The sequence below is a fragment of the Tursiops truncatus genome, chromosome 4 (genome assembly GCF_011762595.2).
Source record: "Tursiops truncatus isolate mTurTru1 chromosome 4, mTurTru1.mat.Y, whole genome shotgun sequence".
In the NCBI taxonomy this organism is placed as follows: domain Eukaryota; kingdom Metazoa; phylum Chordata; class Mammalia; order Artiodactyla; family Delphinidae; genus Tursiops; species Tursiops truncatus.
In genome coordinates this window covers 96301985-96318920 of record NC_047037.1, presented here as the reverse complement: position 1 = coordinate 96318920, position 16936 = coordinate 96301985, and the positions used below count along the sequence as shown (strand labels likewise).

The 16936-nt window shown below is 40.6% G+C and overlaps 1 protein-coding gene, 1 long non-coding RNA gene, 1 other non-coding gene and 1 pseudogene across 3 annotated transcripts in view; 1 reads left to right on the top strand and 3 right to left on the bottom strand.

The window, feature by feature from the left end:
- The window catches only part of LNP1 (leukemia NUP98 fusion partner 1), a 37393-nt gene extending 23648 nt beyond the window's left edge, over nt 1-13745 (top strand). Inside the window, exons 3-4 of the mRNA XM_019922283.3 lie at nt 10061-10291; nt 13578-13745. Of these exons, the coding sequence (XP_019777842.1) occupies nt 10061-10291; nt 13578-13727 (381 nt within the window). The 3' untranslated portion in view covers nt 13728-13745. The remainder of the gene's footprint in view (nt 1-10060; nt 10292-13577) is intronic.
- LOC141278595 (uncharacterized) lies at nt 12981-13792 on the bottom strand. The gene is made up of 2 exons (XR_012331546.1): nt 13695-13792; nt 12981-13196 (listed from the first exon to the last, which is right to left on the bottom strand). It is a non-coding gene; the product is annotated as an uncharacterized lncRNA (long non-coding RNA).
- Nucleotides 13793-14785: 993 nt separating this feature from the next.
- Nucleotides 14786-14899, bottom strand: LOC117312240 (U6 spliceosomal RNA; annotated as a pseudogene).
- Nucleotides 14900-16532: 1633 nt separating this feature from the next.
- TRNAV-UAC (transfer RNA valine (anticodon UAC)) lies at nt 16533-16606 on the bottom strand. The gene has a single exon. It is a non-coding gene; the product is annotated as a tRNA-Val (tRNA).
- Between the last annotated feature and the right edge of the window lie 330 nt (nt 16607-16936).

Genomic DNA, 16936 nt, shown 5'->3' with positions numbered 1-16936 from the left:
CTTTAGAGATATGAGAAAAATTAGGTTTTGAAGTTTTGTGTTTTGCTTTGAGCTCAATAAAAGACCTTAAAAAAAAAAAAAAAGCTGGGCTTCCCTGGTGGCACAGTGGTTGGGAGTCCACCTGCCGATGCAGGGGACGCAGGTTCGTGCCCCGATCCGGGAGGATCCCGCATGCTGCGAAGCGTCTGGGCCCGTGAGCCATGGTCACTGAGCCTGCACTCTGCAACGGGAGAGGCCGCAGTGGTGAGAGGCCCGCGCACCGCAAAAAAAAAAAAAAAAAAGCTTACTTTTAGCCTTATCTTTTTCCTTCTCTCCCCACTGCTCCACTCTAAGGCTCTTCCCTCTTGCAACCTATTAGTAACCTACATCCATCAGTGTTGCATGCAAAGGAAGAGAAGAATTTTCCCCTTCTTTCCTATTTGAATGTGGTTTCTATTATGGCTCTTCGGCCTCATGATTCTTGCAAAACCATAGCGATGGAGCATTAAATCATTAAACATATTTATAGAACACCTACTGTGTGCCAGGCATTGTGCAAGGCACAATAGGATTACAGGGAAAAAGAAGACATATGGTGTTTGTTCTTGTGGCACTTCTAATCTGGTGGAAGACACAAATTTGGCAGGAAGAATGAGGTAGACAAGGGGTAAAACTTGGTCCTTCTCAGAGAACACTACTTTTTGACAAGACTCATTATAATCTGCGACTGCTGATTTAAAGCAAATTAAAAAATCTAACTTTACTCTCCTGAGGTGCTTGGTGAAAAAAAAATAAGGTAAGTAATATGAAGTCTCTCTTATTACTCTCTCATATGAAGGTAGAACTAATCTACCCTCTCCCTCCATCGTCACAGGAATACAAACTTGAAGTAGAACAATCTCCATATCCCTTATTTATTCTACTCATTGAAAGTGAGTAGAATAAGTGAGTAAATAGTCTATTTGACTTTTTAGTCATCTTCTCCTTCAGCTTAACATGGTTTTCTTAACACTGTTCTATACAGTTAGGGCCTGGTGGAAGGGAGGATTATGCTGAATGAAAGATCTCTTCAAGGAGGAACTGAGTTCCCTGACCTGGGGCTTTGCTAACTCAACATGGACTTTCTCAGTGCTTCTTTGATGCTCACATAAGCACATGTGCTGGTCTACATCATATCATTTGAGGGGTACAAAATAAACCTCTACCTATCTGCACACAAGGGATTTTTTTTTCTTTTTGAAAATATAAAAGAGATGCAAGAGGGAGGGGATATGGGGATATATGTATGCGTATAGCTGATTCATTTTGTTATAGAGTAGAAACTAACACAACACTGTAAAGCAATTATACTCCAATAAAGATGTTAAAAAAAATAATCACCTTTAACCAATTTTATATTCTGTCATCATATTCTCAATTTAAAGCTGTAGCAGATATATCTAATTTTAATTTTTATCTCTGATTGACCCAAGGGTGGCTACACACTCTCGTCCTTGTAGTATCTCACTGCAGCGGTGGTCCTCCTGTAGTTGCTCACTACAGGGATGGGGTGGGGCATGGCCTCCTTAGAGGATTTCTCAAACCCGAAGAGAGAGGGGATGCCCTAAAGTTTCATGACAAACAGTGGTTCCTTGTTTTTCAGATTAAATTTGTATTTAATTTTAAGAGGAGACAATGCCTTAATCCAAAGAAATGAAACTACGAATAGAATTTCAGGCATCAGGGATGTTTCTACAGAGGAGCTTTTATCATAATGTTCCATGGACTTGTTTCTTCTACCAGATGCTGAGATAGAGGAGTTGCTGGGAAGGCAGCAGAGTGGAGTGGGTAAGAGTGAGGGCTCTGGCAGCATTACTCTGAGCAAGTTACCTAACCTCTCTCTGTCTGAGATTCCCTCTATGTAAATGGAATTGATGATAATAGTACATACGTCATATGGGTATTGTTAAGATCCAGTGAGTAATGTATACAGCGTGCTTAGGACAGTGCCTGATACCTAATAAGTACTTCTTCTCCTCCTCTCCTACCCTGCACCTTCCCCTCTCCATCCTCCTCCTCCTTCTTATGTGTTAGAGTTTAAAATGTCTTTTAGTTTCCCTAAAGGATGCCCAGTGGATGGTAACTGGCCTACCATGTTGTTTGTTTTTTGTTTTTCTGGTTTTTTTTGCAGTACGCGGGCCTCTCGCTGTTGGGGCCTCTCCCGTTGTGGAGCACAGGCTCCAGACACGCAGGCTCAGCGACCATGGCTCACGGGCCCAGCCGCTCCGCGGCATGTGGGATCTTCCCGGACCTGGGCACGAACCCGTGTCCCCTGCATCGGCAGGCGGACTCCCAACCACTGCGCCACCAGGGAAGCCCTGACCTACCGTTTTACCAGTTGAACACTTGAATCTTTTTTTTTTCCTGATGCTGTTGCCATATATAGCTAGTTGACTATAACCCTCTTGGCTCTGTTGATAGGCAATTAGTCTACATTATAAAATATTCCTCACATAAAATTCTTTTAGACTAATTCCTAAAACCTACAAATTATTATTACTTTCGTAATCGAATTCTGTTACAACTGGTACATTATTAAAAGTCACGTTTACAGGAAGCTTCACATAGAAATAGAATGAAGTTGTTGCTGCTGTTGAAGACAGAAGTTTGGGATTATTCAGCCAAGGAAGAGATGTCTTACGCTTAGACATGGCACTTTACCTCTCCTGTAAAGTCACTAGTCACATGTCATAGGCAAGTCACTTAGCCAAACTAAGATTCATTTTCTTCATCTGTAAAAGGGGAAGAATAACTCCCTTGTAGGATTTGTTCTGAGGTTAGATATAAGGGCATGGTCCCCGGAGTCCCTGACACACACGGTGCACTAAGATTCAACATGGGTCTTACTGTCTCAACACCTGGATCTTTCTCCCTCTTGTTTCTCATCTTGCTGTTGATGGGTGGCTCAGGTGCTTTCATTTACTCAGAGGGCAGGAGGGGTACAACTGAAGGGTGATTGCAATTAAACCCAGAATAAAAAACATCAAGTAGTTAAGTTCTTGAAGTGAAGATGTTACATAACTTTTTTTTTTTTTTTTAAGTGAGGACCTATGGCTTGGGGTTAGAGAGTGCATAGGATTTATTTTTTGACAGAAATGTTTTTCTGGGACCACAGTAGGAAACAGCATTGTTTTTCAGAGGCCTGTTTTCTAGTGAGAGTCAGGGCACTGGGTGGTTATTGCTCAGAAAATCCATGCCTGCTGCAGGCTTTGTAGCCTGGGAGCTGGAGAGTCCAGGTGTCGAGCTCGGAGCGTGGGGATCCCATTCCACGTTCTAGGGCCTGCTTCACGGCATGGGAGATAGATCCATAAGGTTGGTCCATGACCATGGAGGTGACAAGTCCAGACCTTGAAAAAGTCAGCTATTTAGGGCGTTGATTCAAGTCTTTGTGAGGGAACTTACATTAGAAGGGCATATAAAATTCCAAAAGTAGAGCTTACTTAGTAAGTAAACATTTTTAAAAGTGGTAGCTTTCTCCCTGTAACCAATTAGAGAACTCTTTTAAGCTTGTTTCTCACAAGGTCCCACACCAAAAGAGACTAACTGGAAATTTCATCTGCTATAAGGAGATATTGTTTATTTATATTGTGATGGAAACTCTTGCATTTTTTTTCAGGTCTCTCAATGGAAGAGGACATTTGTACAAACATCTGCATTTCACTCCCAGTCTCACATTTTTAAGTTTTATTTTTAAAATCTTAGTGTGGTGAGAATATGCAACATGAGCTCTACTGTCTTTGGCAGATCTCTAAGTGTACAAGGCAATATTGTCATCTTTAGGCACAATGTTGTGCAGCAGATCTCTAAAACTTATTTTGCATAACTGAAATTTTATACCCATTGATTAGCAACTCCCCATATCCCCCTCCTCCCAGCCCTTGGCAGCCACCATTCTATTCTTGCTTCTTTCAGCTCGACCATTTCAGATACCTTATGTAATATTTGTCCTTCTGTGTCCCAGTCTCAAATTTTAAGTATTGTATTTTTCCTGATAATATAATACATGATCACTGTAGAAGACATGAAAAATACTAAAAAGGAGTAGGAAGAAAACAACCCCAGATTGCAGACAAAGGCTTTGATCACAGTTGGGTATGTTTTAAGATTGCCCATCTTATGATGTCCCCACAGCTTACCCATCCGAGCCCTCCCCCCTCCTCTCAGGCGCTCCCAGCCCTACCAGACTTCTCTTCCTTCTACGCCAGCAAGCTCCTTCTGTGGCAGGGCTTCTGCAAGTATGGTCTCATCCTCAGGCGGACAAGTGTTCTCTGTTTCCTAATTAACCCTGCTCACCCTTCAGATTGTAGCTTGTCACACCTTCACAGAAGTCTTCCCTCATCCTCCCAGTCACCTCAACACCCACCCAAATATATGTGGTTTTACTCTGCTATACCCTGTTATTGCACCTTGAACATTCCCTTAATAGCATTTGGCCAAGGATGCAGGCATATGCCCCATTTATTTATCTCCATTGCAGACATAAGTTCTAAGAGGGGGCCACTCTGTTTTGCTCCCCAATTTATCCATAGCACCAAGTACCACGTCTGACCTGCAGTAAATGGACTAATTTATACAGACTTACCTCACATATCTTAGCAACTTTACAAATCTTTTTTTAAAAATTTATTTTATTTAATTAATTTATTTTTGGCTGTGTTGGGTCTTCGTTGCTGTGCGCAGGCTTTCTCTAGTTGCAGCGAGCGGGGGCTACTCTGTTGCAGTGTGCAGGCTTCTCATTGCGGTGGCTTCTCTTGTTGCGGAGCACGGGCTCTAGGCGCGCGGGCTTCAGTAGTTGTGGCATGCGGGCTCTAGAGCACAGCCTCAGTAGTTGTGGTGCACGGACTTAGTTGCTCTGCGTCATGTGGGAATCCTCCTGGACCAAGGCTCAAACCTGTGTCCCCTGCATTGGCAGGCGGATTCTTAACCACTGCACCACCAGGGAAGATCCAACTTTATAAATCTTTAACCATATTTCTGATTATTGTTTGAGAGTAAGTTTCTATATATGTGTATTAGTTTGCTCAGGCTGCCATAACAAAATACCACAGGCTGGATGGCTTTAACAGCCATTTATTTCCTCATAGCTCTGGAGGCTGTAAGTCCAAGATCAAGGTGTCAGCAGGTTTGGTTTCTTCTGAGGCCTCTCCCCTTGGCTTGTATTGATAGATGGCACCTTCTCGCTGTGTCCTCACATGGTCTTTCCTCTGCGTGAGTATATCCCTAGTGTCTCTAATTTCCTTACTAATGTAAGAACATTAGTCAGATTGGATTAGGGCCACCCTAATGGCCTCATTTTAACTTAATCTTTAAAGACCCTATCCCAAATACTGTCATATTCTGAGCTACTCACATAGGGCTTCAACATATGAATTTGGCAGGGTGGGAGTGGGGGGGAGGTACGACACAATTCAGCCCATAATAACGTGCAATGTATGGACCCAAGGAGGGAAATTATTTTAAGCCTTTTGACTCACTCATACTGCCAACGGCTTTCTAGGAAAGCTGTATCCATTTATAGTCCTACCAGCAAGGAATGACAGTGCCTATCCCCCAGCACTCTTACTAGTGTTAGTATTATTAAAAAAAATTTTTTGTTAACCTGGAAGGCAAAATTGTATGTGATATAATTTAACATAATTTTTGACTATCAATAAGCATAAACAATTTTTATGTTTGGTATTTCTTTTTCTTTCATTCTTTATACATTTATTCATTCAATATATATTTAATGAACTCATGCTATGAAGAAGGCAAAGTGCTGCATACTGAGATTCTAGCAGAGAATGAAATGTAGCCCCTGACATGAAGGAGCATACAGTCTAATGGAGAAGAGAGATGTGTAACAAAATTAACCAAATTATTGATGACAGCTATGATAAGTGTCATAAAGAAGTGTGAGATCTCAGGAGAGTGTCTAAATGGTGGTTCAGGGGCCTGAACCAATTGGGGTGGTAGGAAAGGCTTTCTGGGGAAATGCAGTTTCCACGGTGACTGAAGGGTGATTAGCCAGGGATGAGGCGAAGCGATGGGGTTGTGGGCGGAGTCACAGCCAGAGAGGACCACTTGTGAAAGTGCCTGTGCTGGGCAGGAGCAGGTGAGCTGGAGGAACTGACAGAAGACCAGTGAGGCTATGTCACTGAAGAGGTGAGGGTGGTGCAAGATGAGGTGTAAAGTGAAATGTGATCAGGTATGAATTTGACGTTGTTTTAACTATGCTGGCTGCTGTGGGAAAAGTGAAATAAAGTGAGTTAGGATGAATGCAGGATATCCACTACTACGAGGCTGCTGCTGGAATCTGGGTGAAAGGTAATGATGACTTGGATTAGGGTAGTAACAGTGGTGCTGGAAAAAAGTAGATGGTTTTGAGAGACATTTAAGAGGTGGAATCTGCTGACTTGGCAATTGGATGTGGAGGGGGGCTTATGAATTACTGGTCTGAGTAACCGGGCAAATGGTGGTGCCGGTTTCTGAGTTCTGGGACACTTGAGAAGCAGGCTTGGGAAGGAGAGATGATGAATTCAAATTTGGACAAGTCAGGTGGGGTGCCTGTGGGATCCCAAGAGGAGAAGTTGAGTGGGCAGAAGCTCAGAAGAGAGGTCTGGGCTAACAAATAAATCAGAAACTCGGTTATAGATGGAAATTGAAGCCTGGGGGTGAGACATTGAGGGAGACAGTGTAAAGTAAGAAAGCAAAGGAAGGGAAGGAGGACTAGTTTAGAGTGTCGGGGGACGCCAACAGTTATGAGTAGTTAGAAGGGAGAAGTGAGCAAAAATGTCTAAAACACAGTGGCAGAAAGATCAAAGGGAAACCAAGAGGGTGCAGTGGTAGAAGGCAAGGGAAAGGCTGTTTCCAGAAGGGTTCAATAGGCAACTGGGTTGAATGCTATGGAGTGACTAAAGACCATTAAGTGCCCAGAATTTGGCAACATGGAGACCAATATCCTGACTAACATTAGTGTTAGATGAAAAAGTGTGATATAGCCTCATCCACCAGAGGGCAGACAGCAGAAGCAAGAAGAACTACAATCCTGCAGCCTGTGGAACAAAAGCCACATTCACAGAAAGATAGACAAGATGAAAAGGCAGAGGCCTATGTACCAGATGAAGGAACAAGATAAAACCCCAGAAAAACAACTAAATGAAGTAGAGATAGGCAACCTTCCAGAAAAATAATTCAGAATAATGATAGCGAAGATGATCCAGGACCTCGGAAAAAGAATGGAGGCAAAGATTGAGAAGATGCAAGAAATGTTTAACAAAGACCTAGAAGAATTAAAGAACAAACGAACAGAAATGAACAATACAATAACTGAAATGAAAACTACACTAGAAGGAATCAATAATAGAATAACTGAGGCAGAAGAACGGGTAAGTGACCTGGAAGACAGAAAGGTGGAATTCACTGCTGCAGAACAGAATAAAGAAAAAAGAATGAAAAGAAATGAAGACAGCCTAAGAGACCTCTGGGGCAACATTAAACACAACAACATTTGCATTATAAGGGGCCCAGAGGAGAAGAGAGAGAGAGAAAGGACCTGAGAAAATATTTGAAGAGATTATAGTCGAAAACTTCCCAAACATGGGAAAGGAAATAGCCACCCAAGTCCAGGAAGCACAGAGAGTCCCAGACAGGATAAACCCAAGGAGAAACATGGCGAGACACATAGTAATCAAATTGGCAAAAATTAAAGACAAAGAAAAATTATTGAAAGCAGCAAGGGAAAAATGACAAATAACATACAAGGGAACTCCCATAAGGTTAACAGCTGATTTCTCAGCAGAAACTCTACAAGCCAGAAGGGAGTGGCATGATATACTTAAAGTGATGAAAGGGAAGAACTTACAACCAAGATTACTCTACCTGGCAAGGATCTCATTCAGATTTGATGGAGAAATCAAAAGCTTTACAGACAAGCAAAAGCTAAGAGAATACAGCACCACCAAACCAGCTCTACAACAAATGCTAAAGGAACTTCTCTAAGGGGGAAACACAAAAGAAGAAAAGGACCTACAAAAACAAACCCATAACAATTAAGAAAATGGTCATAGGAACATACATATCGACAATTACCTTAAACATGAATGGATTAAATGCTCCAACCAAAAGACACAGGCTTGCTGAATGGATACAAAAACAAGACCCATCTATATGCTGTCTACAAGAGACCCACTTCAGACCTAGGGACACATACAGACTGAAGGTGAGGGGATGGAAAAAGATATTCCATGCAAATGGAAATCAAAAGAAAGCTGGAGTAGCAGTACTCATATCAGATAAAATAGACTTTAAAATAAAGAATGTTACAAGAGACAAGGAAGGACACTACATAATGATCAAGGGATCAATCCAAGAAGAAGATATAATAATTATACATATATATGCACCCGACATAGGAGCACCTCAATACAGAAGGGAACTGCTAACAGCTATTTTTTGCCATATTACAAGGTACTACAGAGTGAGGCCTGGAAGGACTTGAAGGTAACAACTCCAGCTTTTTGACAAATTCTTTGAGAAACCTGAGGACCTCCCCCGCCCCTAAAGAGGTTATCATTTACCCAAGGTCACACAGCTAGTGAGTAGCAGATTGACATACCTGGGTTTTCTGATTTCAGATCTGCTGGCCTTGTTGCTCCAAGTTAGCAGTTAGTAATGCCAGCATGCAGAAAGAGCACAGAGTGTGGTTACAACTGACTTGGATTGCAATCCTAGCTCTTCCCTTTATGAGCCATATAGCTTTAGAAAAGCCATTTAATCAGCTTTTCTCAGATAAATAATAGCACTGTGGAAAAGCAAGCTTCTGCTTGTTGTGAGGGGCAAGTGTGTCTGCACATAGTAGGTGCTCCACCAACGGGACCTCATCTCAAACTCCAAACCTAGGTGTCTTTTATCCCAGAGTATGGGCCCCTTTGCCCACACGCTTGTGAAATGGGTCTAATCCTCTGTAACACATGAGATGCCAAGAAATCCTAAAGTCTCCATCAATTTTTATCATATGAAGTTTATACAGCATCATTCATTATAAGAAAAATACGTATTAAAACAATAATACTATCTCACTCTTCCTATTTGTTGGCAGTTTGGGGAAACAGGCACACTCATGGTTTGGAATATTAATTTGTATCACCTCTTTGGAGAATAATTTGACAATACATATCACAATTTAAAATGCACTTATTCTTTATTAACCTACCTGTTTCACTTTTACAGATACATTCATACACATCCAAAATGTATATCACTGCAGCATTCTCTGCTACAGCAAAGTTTGCACAGGAACTAAATATACCTTTTAAAAAACAAAAACAAACAAACAAAAAAGAAAAAGTGTGAGTGAAAAAGCTGGAGTGGAGTGGGTTGGGGAGTGAGAGAAATTAACAGAGCAAGTGTCACAATTCTTTCCAGAAGTTTGGTTTATCTGAACTATCTTTTTTTTCATCATTTTCCAATTGTGATTTTAACACTGATGTCATTGCAGTACATGACCTCTATGTTTGTGTGTATTATGTGAAATACCCTTATTTTCAGAATATTTATTAAACATGCAGCAAATATTTTTAAAGTTTTTTCGTCTACCATATTGTATGTTGTTTTTTATGCACATTAGCTTTATTTTTATATAGTTAAGTTAATTTTTTTCCTTATGACTTCTTCCATTGCTCTTTTGCTTAGAAATTCCTTCTCCATACAGAAAGCACACAGATATTTGCCTTTGTATTATTTCTTAAATGTTTATGGCTTCATTAAAAATTTATTTTGATCATTTTGAAATTTATTTTTACATATCAATTTAAGGCTGGAACACTTTATTATACCACCCTAATGATAGAGGAGCAACATAGCTAATATTGGGATGTTCTACTTACTGTTTTGACCAACTGACCCCACTGCCTCATTGCAGGAGAAAGCTCCTACTGATCAAGAAGATAAAATTTCAGTCCAACATGAGATTTGTTTGGTTAGTAATTTATGGACATTCTGTCTCTGTGCTAATATTGTGCAGTCTCTTTATATTGTAAAATTTTAAATTCTGTATTCCCAGTTTCCTGTGCTTCCCAGCATGATGTCATCTGACAGCCATCCTAGAAGTCATTCTTATGAGGACCAGGGATTTCAATGCCGTACTCACGTGCGGGATTACAGAAAATACTCAGAGGATGGGTCATTCAAGGAGCCCCTGGAATCAAAAAGAAGATCCCATTCCAAAATTCAGGCATTTTCAGAGTCCTTTGAACAGCAACTCTGCTTTAGAACCAAACGCTCTGTCTCTTCGGTACGTAACAGAGTTATTGAATATTTAAACCATTTTAGAAAAGGAAACCCAAAGGATTCATCCTCCCCTAGTTTGAGGAGAACAAATCTAACTTCTTCATTTACAGGTTGGTGTTGTGATCTTTGAAAAATGGCACTCAGTTTTAGATAGCCCAGGTGTACATAAAATTTTAAAATTATTATTATTGAAGACATGTGGTGTAGGAAGAATTCCTAAAGGAGCACATGTGGAATGTTTTTGTTACCAAGGTCCTCTGTTTTCATCACCCTTATTATAAATAATTGTGATTCGTTCTCCTTCTACTATCTGAAGAAGAAAAAACTGCCCCTACTGCTCTTGTTCTCTCATATTTAATCTGGTAGGAAATAGTTTGTGATGGTGTTGTGTTCCCCTGTACTTTTAAAAAGCACACAGAAGGAACTCTCTGGACACTATGGTGTGAGTATCCAGGAATAGAGGAGCAATCCAGGCATTCACAGTGGCCTCATCAGAGTCTAATTGAAGCCCAAGGGAGACAAAGGCAGGAAATGGGGGAAAGAATTGAAACACCACTGATGATGCCAAACTTGATACATAAAGTAATAAACTAGAGACCAATTAATTGGGGAGTAGTTTTTCAACTCTGCAACGTGCTCACTGAGTGGCCTTGAGCAAAATACTTTTTTTTTTTGGTGGGTTTTTTGTTTTGGTTTTATTTTGCGAAAAAAGAATAATGATATGTTTCTGCCATGTAGTAGGCAGAGCAAATAAGTAAACCTAGGTGTATTGCCACCTGGGTCTTGAGCTATGCTCTGTGAATGGCCAGGGGAAGGCACTCAGGTGCTTGCTACCTCATTGTCCACCTGAGTGCGGTGCTTTCTGCCTAGCAGTGATGGCTGTTGGGATTGTTACTGTGCATCTTTGCCTCACAGGCGGCACCTCACTTTTGTCCCAGTGACCTTGTGTATCTAGATTCCCCTTCAGTAAGCTGCTCTCTCTACTGGATCATAAGAGGAATAAGGAAGGAGGCGTAGTGAACAGCTGTCACTTACTCTATTTAAACTTTATTAAGTTTCTGTTTTGTCTTTTCTTTATACTGTTTTTTTAAGATATGGTTTCAGACTTAGAGCAAGGTTGCAAGAATAGTACAAAACTACACCCTTCATCTAGATTTCCTCTAAACGTGAATATATTATCACATTTTCCTATACCCGCTCTCTCCTTCCCACCCCCAAACAAGGGCACAAGGACATAATACAGTACAATAATTAAACTCAGGAAATTAACACCAATACAAAACTTTTATATCTAATCTATTGACCTTATTCATATTTTGTCAGTTGTTCCAATAATATTTTTTAAAACGAGATTCCAGATCATGCAATGCAACCGATTTTCATGTCCCTTTAAGGTATTTTATTTCTGGAACAATGCCTCGGTCTTTTTCATGGGACTGGCATCTGAAGAGTACAGGTCAGTTATTTTTTAGAATGAAGCTCAGTTTGAGTTCATTTGATATTTCTTCATGATTAGATTCACATTATGAACTTTTGGCAGGAATAAAACAGGCGTGAAAAAATTCCTGTTTCAAAACTACGTGTTGAAATCATTAATTATATTAATTAGGGGACTGACTTGCTTTAAATTCTTTCTGAAACAAGGGAGGGTATAAATATATTCTGAAAAAAATTTTAATCTGAACAATTCTTTGTTGATTCTGATGGCTTCAGAAAAACATTCATATCACATATTTACATAAGGGTGTAAATGTGAAATCAGTTTTTATTTAAAGAGATGTTCATTACATTATCCTTAAAATATAAAAATGTTTGTTTCATTCATTTCTCAAGTTCTTCCTTTTGAGTACCAAGATAACCAAGGCAGCATTTTCAACTTTTTTGACTCAAGAACTCTTTTCATAGTTATGTACAGTCGGCCTTTTGTGTCTTTGGGTTCTGTACCCATGAACTTGAGCATCCGTGGATTTTGGTACCTGTGGGCGGTCCTGGAACCAACACCTTTGTGGATACCAAGGGACAACTGTATAATAGCTAGAAACCTGCTAGGAATTTACAAAATCATTAAAAAATTTTTCATATTATATGATAAATATACATGATAAATTTTAAATTCAGTATTTATTTTATATCAGTCTTTAAAGAGTATATTATAAAGTTTATCTTAATGCAAAATAAAAAATTTGGAACATTGCATACTTTAAAACTTTTCTATTTAACAATTGATACACTTTTCTAAAGCTAACTACATTAAAAAGTGTGATTTTTCAGCAATTTAAAAAATAATATATATTGCCTTTTCTTTGTTTTGTTTTTTTTGTTTTGTTTTTTGTTTCTTGCGGTACGCGGGCCTCTCACTGTTGTGGCCTACTCCCGTTGCAGAGCACAGGCTCCGGACGCGCAGGCCCAGCCGCCATGGCTCACGAGCCCAGCCGCTCCGCGGCATGTGGGATCTTCCCGGACCGGGGCACGAACCCGTGTCCCCTGCATCGGCAGGTGGACTCTCAACCACTGCACCACCAGGGAAGCCCTATATTGCCTTTTATTTGGGGGCCAAATGTATGTATGTACTAATACATAGATTTAGATTTTACATCCTTTAGCACCAAGAAGAGCCAGAAACTGCTTTTGTGACCTGCTCATGACAAACAACATTAAATTTTTTCATTTTTATATTGAAAAACTCAACTGGCTTATTTTTTTTATTTTTTTATTTTTTTGGTACGCAGGCCTCTCACTGCTGTGGCCTTTCGCGTCGCGGAGCACAGGCTCCGGACGCGCAGGCTCAGCGGCCATGGCTCACGGGCCCAGCCGCTCCGCAGCATGTGGGATCTTCGCGGATCGGAGCACGAACCCGTGTCTCCTGCATCGGCAGGCGGACTCTCAACTACTGCGCCACCAGGGAAGCCCTGTAATTTAAGGGAGTGAACATAAGAAGGTTAGAATCATTCCGTGTATGATTCCCTTGCCACATTCCTTTTCAAAAAGCACCAGAAGGATATTAATTTTACTGTGCCATGGAATCACATCCCTCTGTACATCAGAGGTAGAGTAGTGTGCAGGTTGAGTTTCCTCCATAGACCACTTGTTAATGCCCAAGGCCACCTATTCCTTTATTTTATGACTAAACCTTTAGCAACACCCTTAGGCTTATGCTAATTTATTACTAGAAACTAAGATGTGAAAGTCTGCTAAATGATTAGAGTTTTCTTCATTTCTGATAATTAGGAAAAATGTGGAATGTTGTCAGATGTTGGCATATCTACCCTTTTCTGACCCTTCTTTTTCAGGGACCTGAGAGCAGAAAGGAGAGAAATGAGAGAGAATACCGGGCAGTGGAAATGAGGTCTTGCAAGAAAGTGGAGGAAAGAAGGAGCTCTGGGAAGGAAGAGTGTGGAGAAGCTTACCTGCCCGCCCTGTCTGAAAAGGGGCCCAAATAGTACTTTGTTTCCACACCATGACTACTGATGCTGCTGTGTTTTTCTGAGCCCCAATTCACCAGGCCCAGGAGTGGTAGCTGTAGAGTCTGCAGATGCTGAGTGACTCAAGTGGGTGGTTGATTCAGCTGCTCCCCAAGACAGCTTGCATCATACTCCAGCTGCTTTTCAGAGTGTGATCTGCTCTGTTGCCCTTTTATGGGAATAAAAAGGATAAAAGGTATTTTAATAGCATAAAGTAATTATTGAAAATGTGAAGAGAGATATTTAAAGAGCCACCCACACATCTTCACCAACCCTTCTTCCACATCACCCTGGCAAATAATCTTAAATAAAAGTCATTGGTGTGACTCGATGCTTACTCCCTTATTAGAAGTAATTATATAAGTATGTCTAAAGGCCATCATTTAATGAGAGCTGGTAATTAAGGTGCCAAGTACTGTGCTGGGAGTTTGAATGCATTACCTAATAGTCCTCACCACTCTGAGGTGGGACCTAGTCTTCTTTTCACTTGCTGGCTGAGGAAACTGGAGTTTAGGAAAGTTCAGTCACTCACTGGGGAGGTGGCAGAGTTAGGGCCGGAGCCCAGTTCATGCTGACTCATGTTGCTAACTTGAGGCAGGACCTTCATTTCCCTTTTGCAGTGGGTCCTGACTTAGTAGGTGTGTGATTTGCTTGTGAACGGGCAGATGTGAATGAGAAAAGCAGGACTTGGGAGTGGGTTACAATTTTGATGACGTGGGTGGAGACTGAATCTCCGAGATCAGCTTTATGCTCTGAGTTTTAACTTTATGAGACTATTTATTTTTTATTGAGGTATAAGTGACATGTAACATTATATTAGTTTCAGGTGTCCAACATAATGATTCAGTATTTGTATGTATTGTGAAATGATTGCCACAGTAAATCTAGTTAACATCCATCACCATACGTAGTTACACATTTTTTTCTTGTGATGAGAACTTTTAAGATCTACTCTCTTAGCAACTTTCAAATATACAATACCATATTGTCAACTATAGTCACCATGCTGTACATTACATCACATCATGATTTATTTAAAACGTATGGACCGCCTCCCAACTTTGCTTGTCATCTTTGCACAGGAGCTGTGCTAATCCTCTCTGTATCCAGAGAAGTTCCCGTTTGAGTGTATGTGCTACTGAAGCAGGCACTTCTTTTTTCCCCCCGGCTCTATTGAAGTATAATTGACAAACAAAATTGTATATATTTACATTGCACAGCATGATTGATATGTGTATGAGTATTTGACATACTTTGTAAAATCATCACCACGATCAGGTTAATTAACATATTGAGGCCATATTCTGTTTTTTTCCCTAGAAGAAAAGATAGTAGAATTCTCCCTATTTATTCTTTGTCTCTGTCTTGGATCATCAAATGCCCAAGGGCAGCTAGAATCTCTGTTTTGTAAAGAAGAAGGTCTCCCAAAACTACTACTCATTACTAATGTCGGAACTTACTGCTTATGTAAGAACAAACTAACTTTGGCATAGACAATAAAAAGAAGGAAAAGGAGAGAGAAAAAGAGAAGAGGAAAACAGTAAAAGAAAAGTAAAATAGTGATGATCATTAATTTGCATTCTTTCAATTCATACAACTTATACCTTCACCATTTTGAATTGACAGTTTCATGCAGCTTTTTAATGATCATTTTTCACACAGGTAAAAGATGTCTTCAGCTATTACATGGTGTGTTTGCCTGTTATTTGCCACCGCCAAGGGGGAGGATGGGACCTGACCTGCCTTTGAGGTCTGTGTTATACTATGTGTTGTTTCCACACCCTTGCTCTGGGTACTTTTCAGTCTTGCTAACCAAGTTTCAGATTTGGGCATGGTCTACTCATCTGCTGTGGCCCCAAAAGAAAGGTCTGGGGAGAGGTGGCCCACCCATGGAAAGGAGAGACGCCTGGAGTTCCCAGGGCCCATTGGCTGGCTGGCTCAGACAGTAGCCACCTTCCACTCCAGCCAGGATGTCTGTGAAGTTTCTTCCCCTTCAAGGATAGCAGTACCTGGGAAAATTAGGATTAGGACTTTTATACTATATTTTATCAAATTGGAGGAAAGTCTGTTTTCAACACACTTTCAGGACCATAGTAAATGGAAGAGGGAGGACTCTCTGAATATGAAGGTGACAGCTTATTGCCTTTTTTAAATATCACAAAATGATAGTCGTCATAATAAAAATACAGATCAAGAAAAAGAATGAAAATTAAAAACTCTTATTGTACCTACTCGGAGATAAACATGGTTAATACTTTGTTTTCTGTCCTTCCAGAATATTATCTATGTGTATACAGAAACACACACACACACACACACACACACACACACACACACACACACACACAAACTTTTTTCCAAACATGAGTTCATTTCAGTTAATAGTGTATCGTTTACATCTTTTAAAATAGTCAAGTGCATAATTTTAATGGTTCCTTGCTTAAAACATTCTCAAGTCTCTTCCATCTTTTTTTTTTTTTTTTTTTTTGCGGTACGCGGGACTCTCACTGTTGTGGCCTCTCCCGTTGCTGAGCACAGGCTCCGGACGCGCAGGCTCAGCGGCCATGGCTCACGGGCCTAGCCGCTCCGCGGCATGTGGGATCTTCCCCGACCGGGGCACGAACCTGTGTCCCCTGCATCGGCAGGCGGACTCTCAACCACTGCGCCACGAGGGAAGCCCAAGTCTCTTCCATCTTAAAAACTTCCCTCATAATATACCGATAGGTACCACTTTTTTTTTTTTTTTTTTTTTTTGGCCACACCGCGTGGCTTGTGAGCTCTTAGTTTCCCTACCAGGAATTGAACCTGGGCCCTCGGCAGTGTAAGCACCAAGTCCTAACCACTGGACTGCCAGGGAATTCCTGCAAACTCATTTTTTTAAAGTAAGTAATTATTTCTTGCCCTGCCTGCCCCCAGTCTGTTTTCCCTGTCTCAGTGAATGGTTAGCATAATTTACCAGTTGTCAACAAAGAACCTGGTTGGGTTTGAAACCATCACGTACTCTTCTTGTTCTCCATTCAAATAATTATCAACTTCTGCTTATTTTGCCTCTAAATATCACTTGGACCTACCAAATTCCATTCTCATTGCCAGCATCCCACATCAGGCCCTTTATATTTTGCCTTGATTCCAACAAAAATGATAATATTTTGGATATGTTTGGTTAAATAGAATATATTATTAAAATT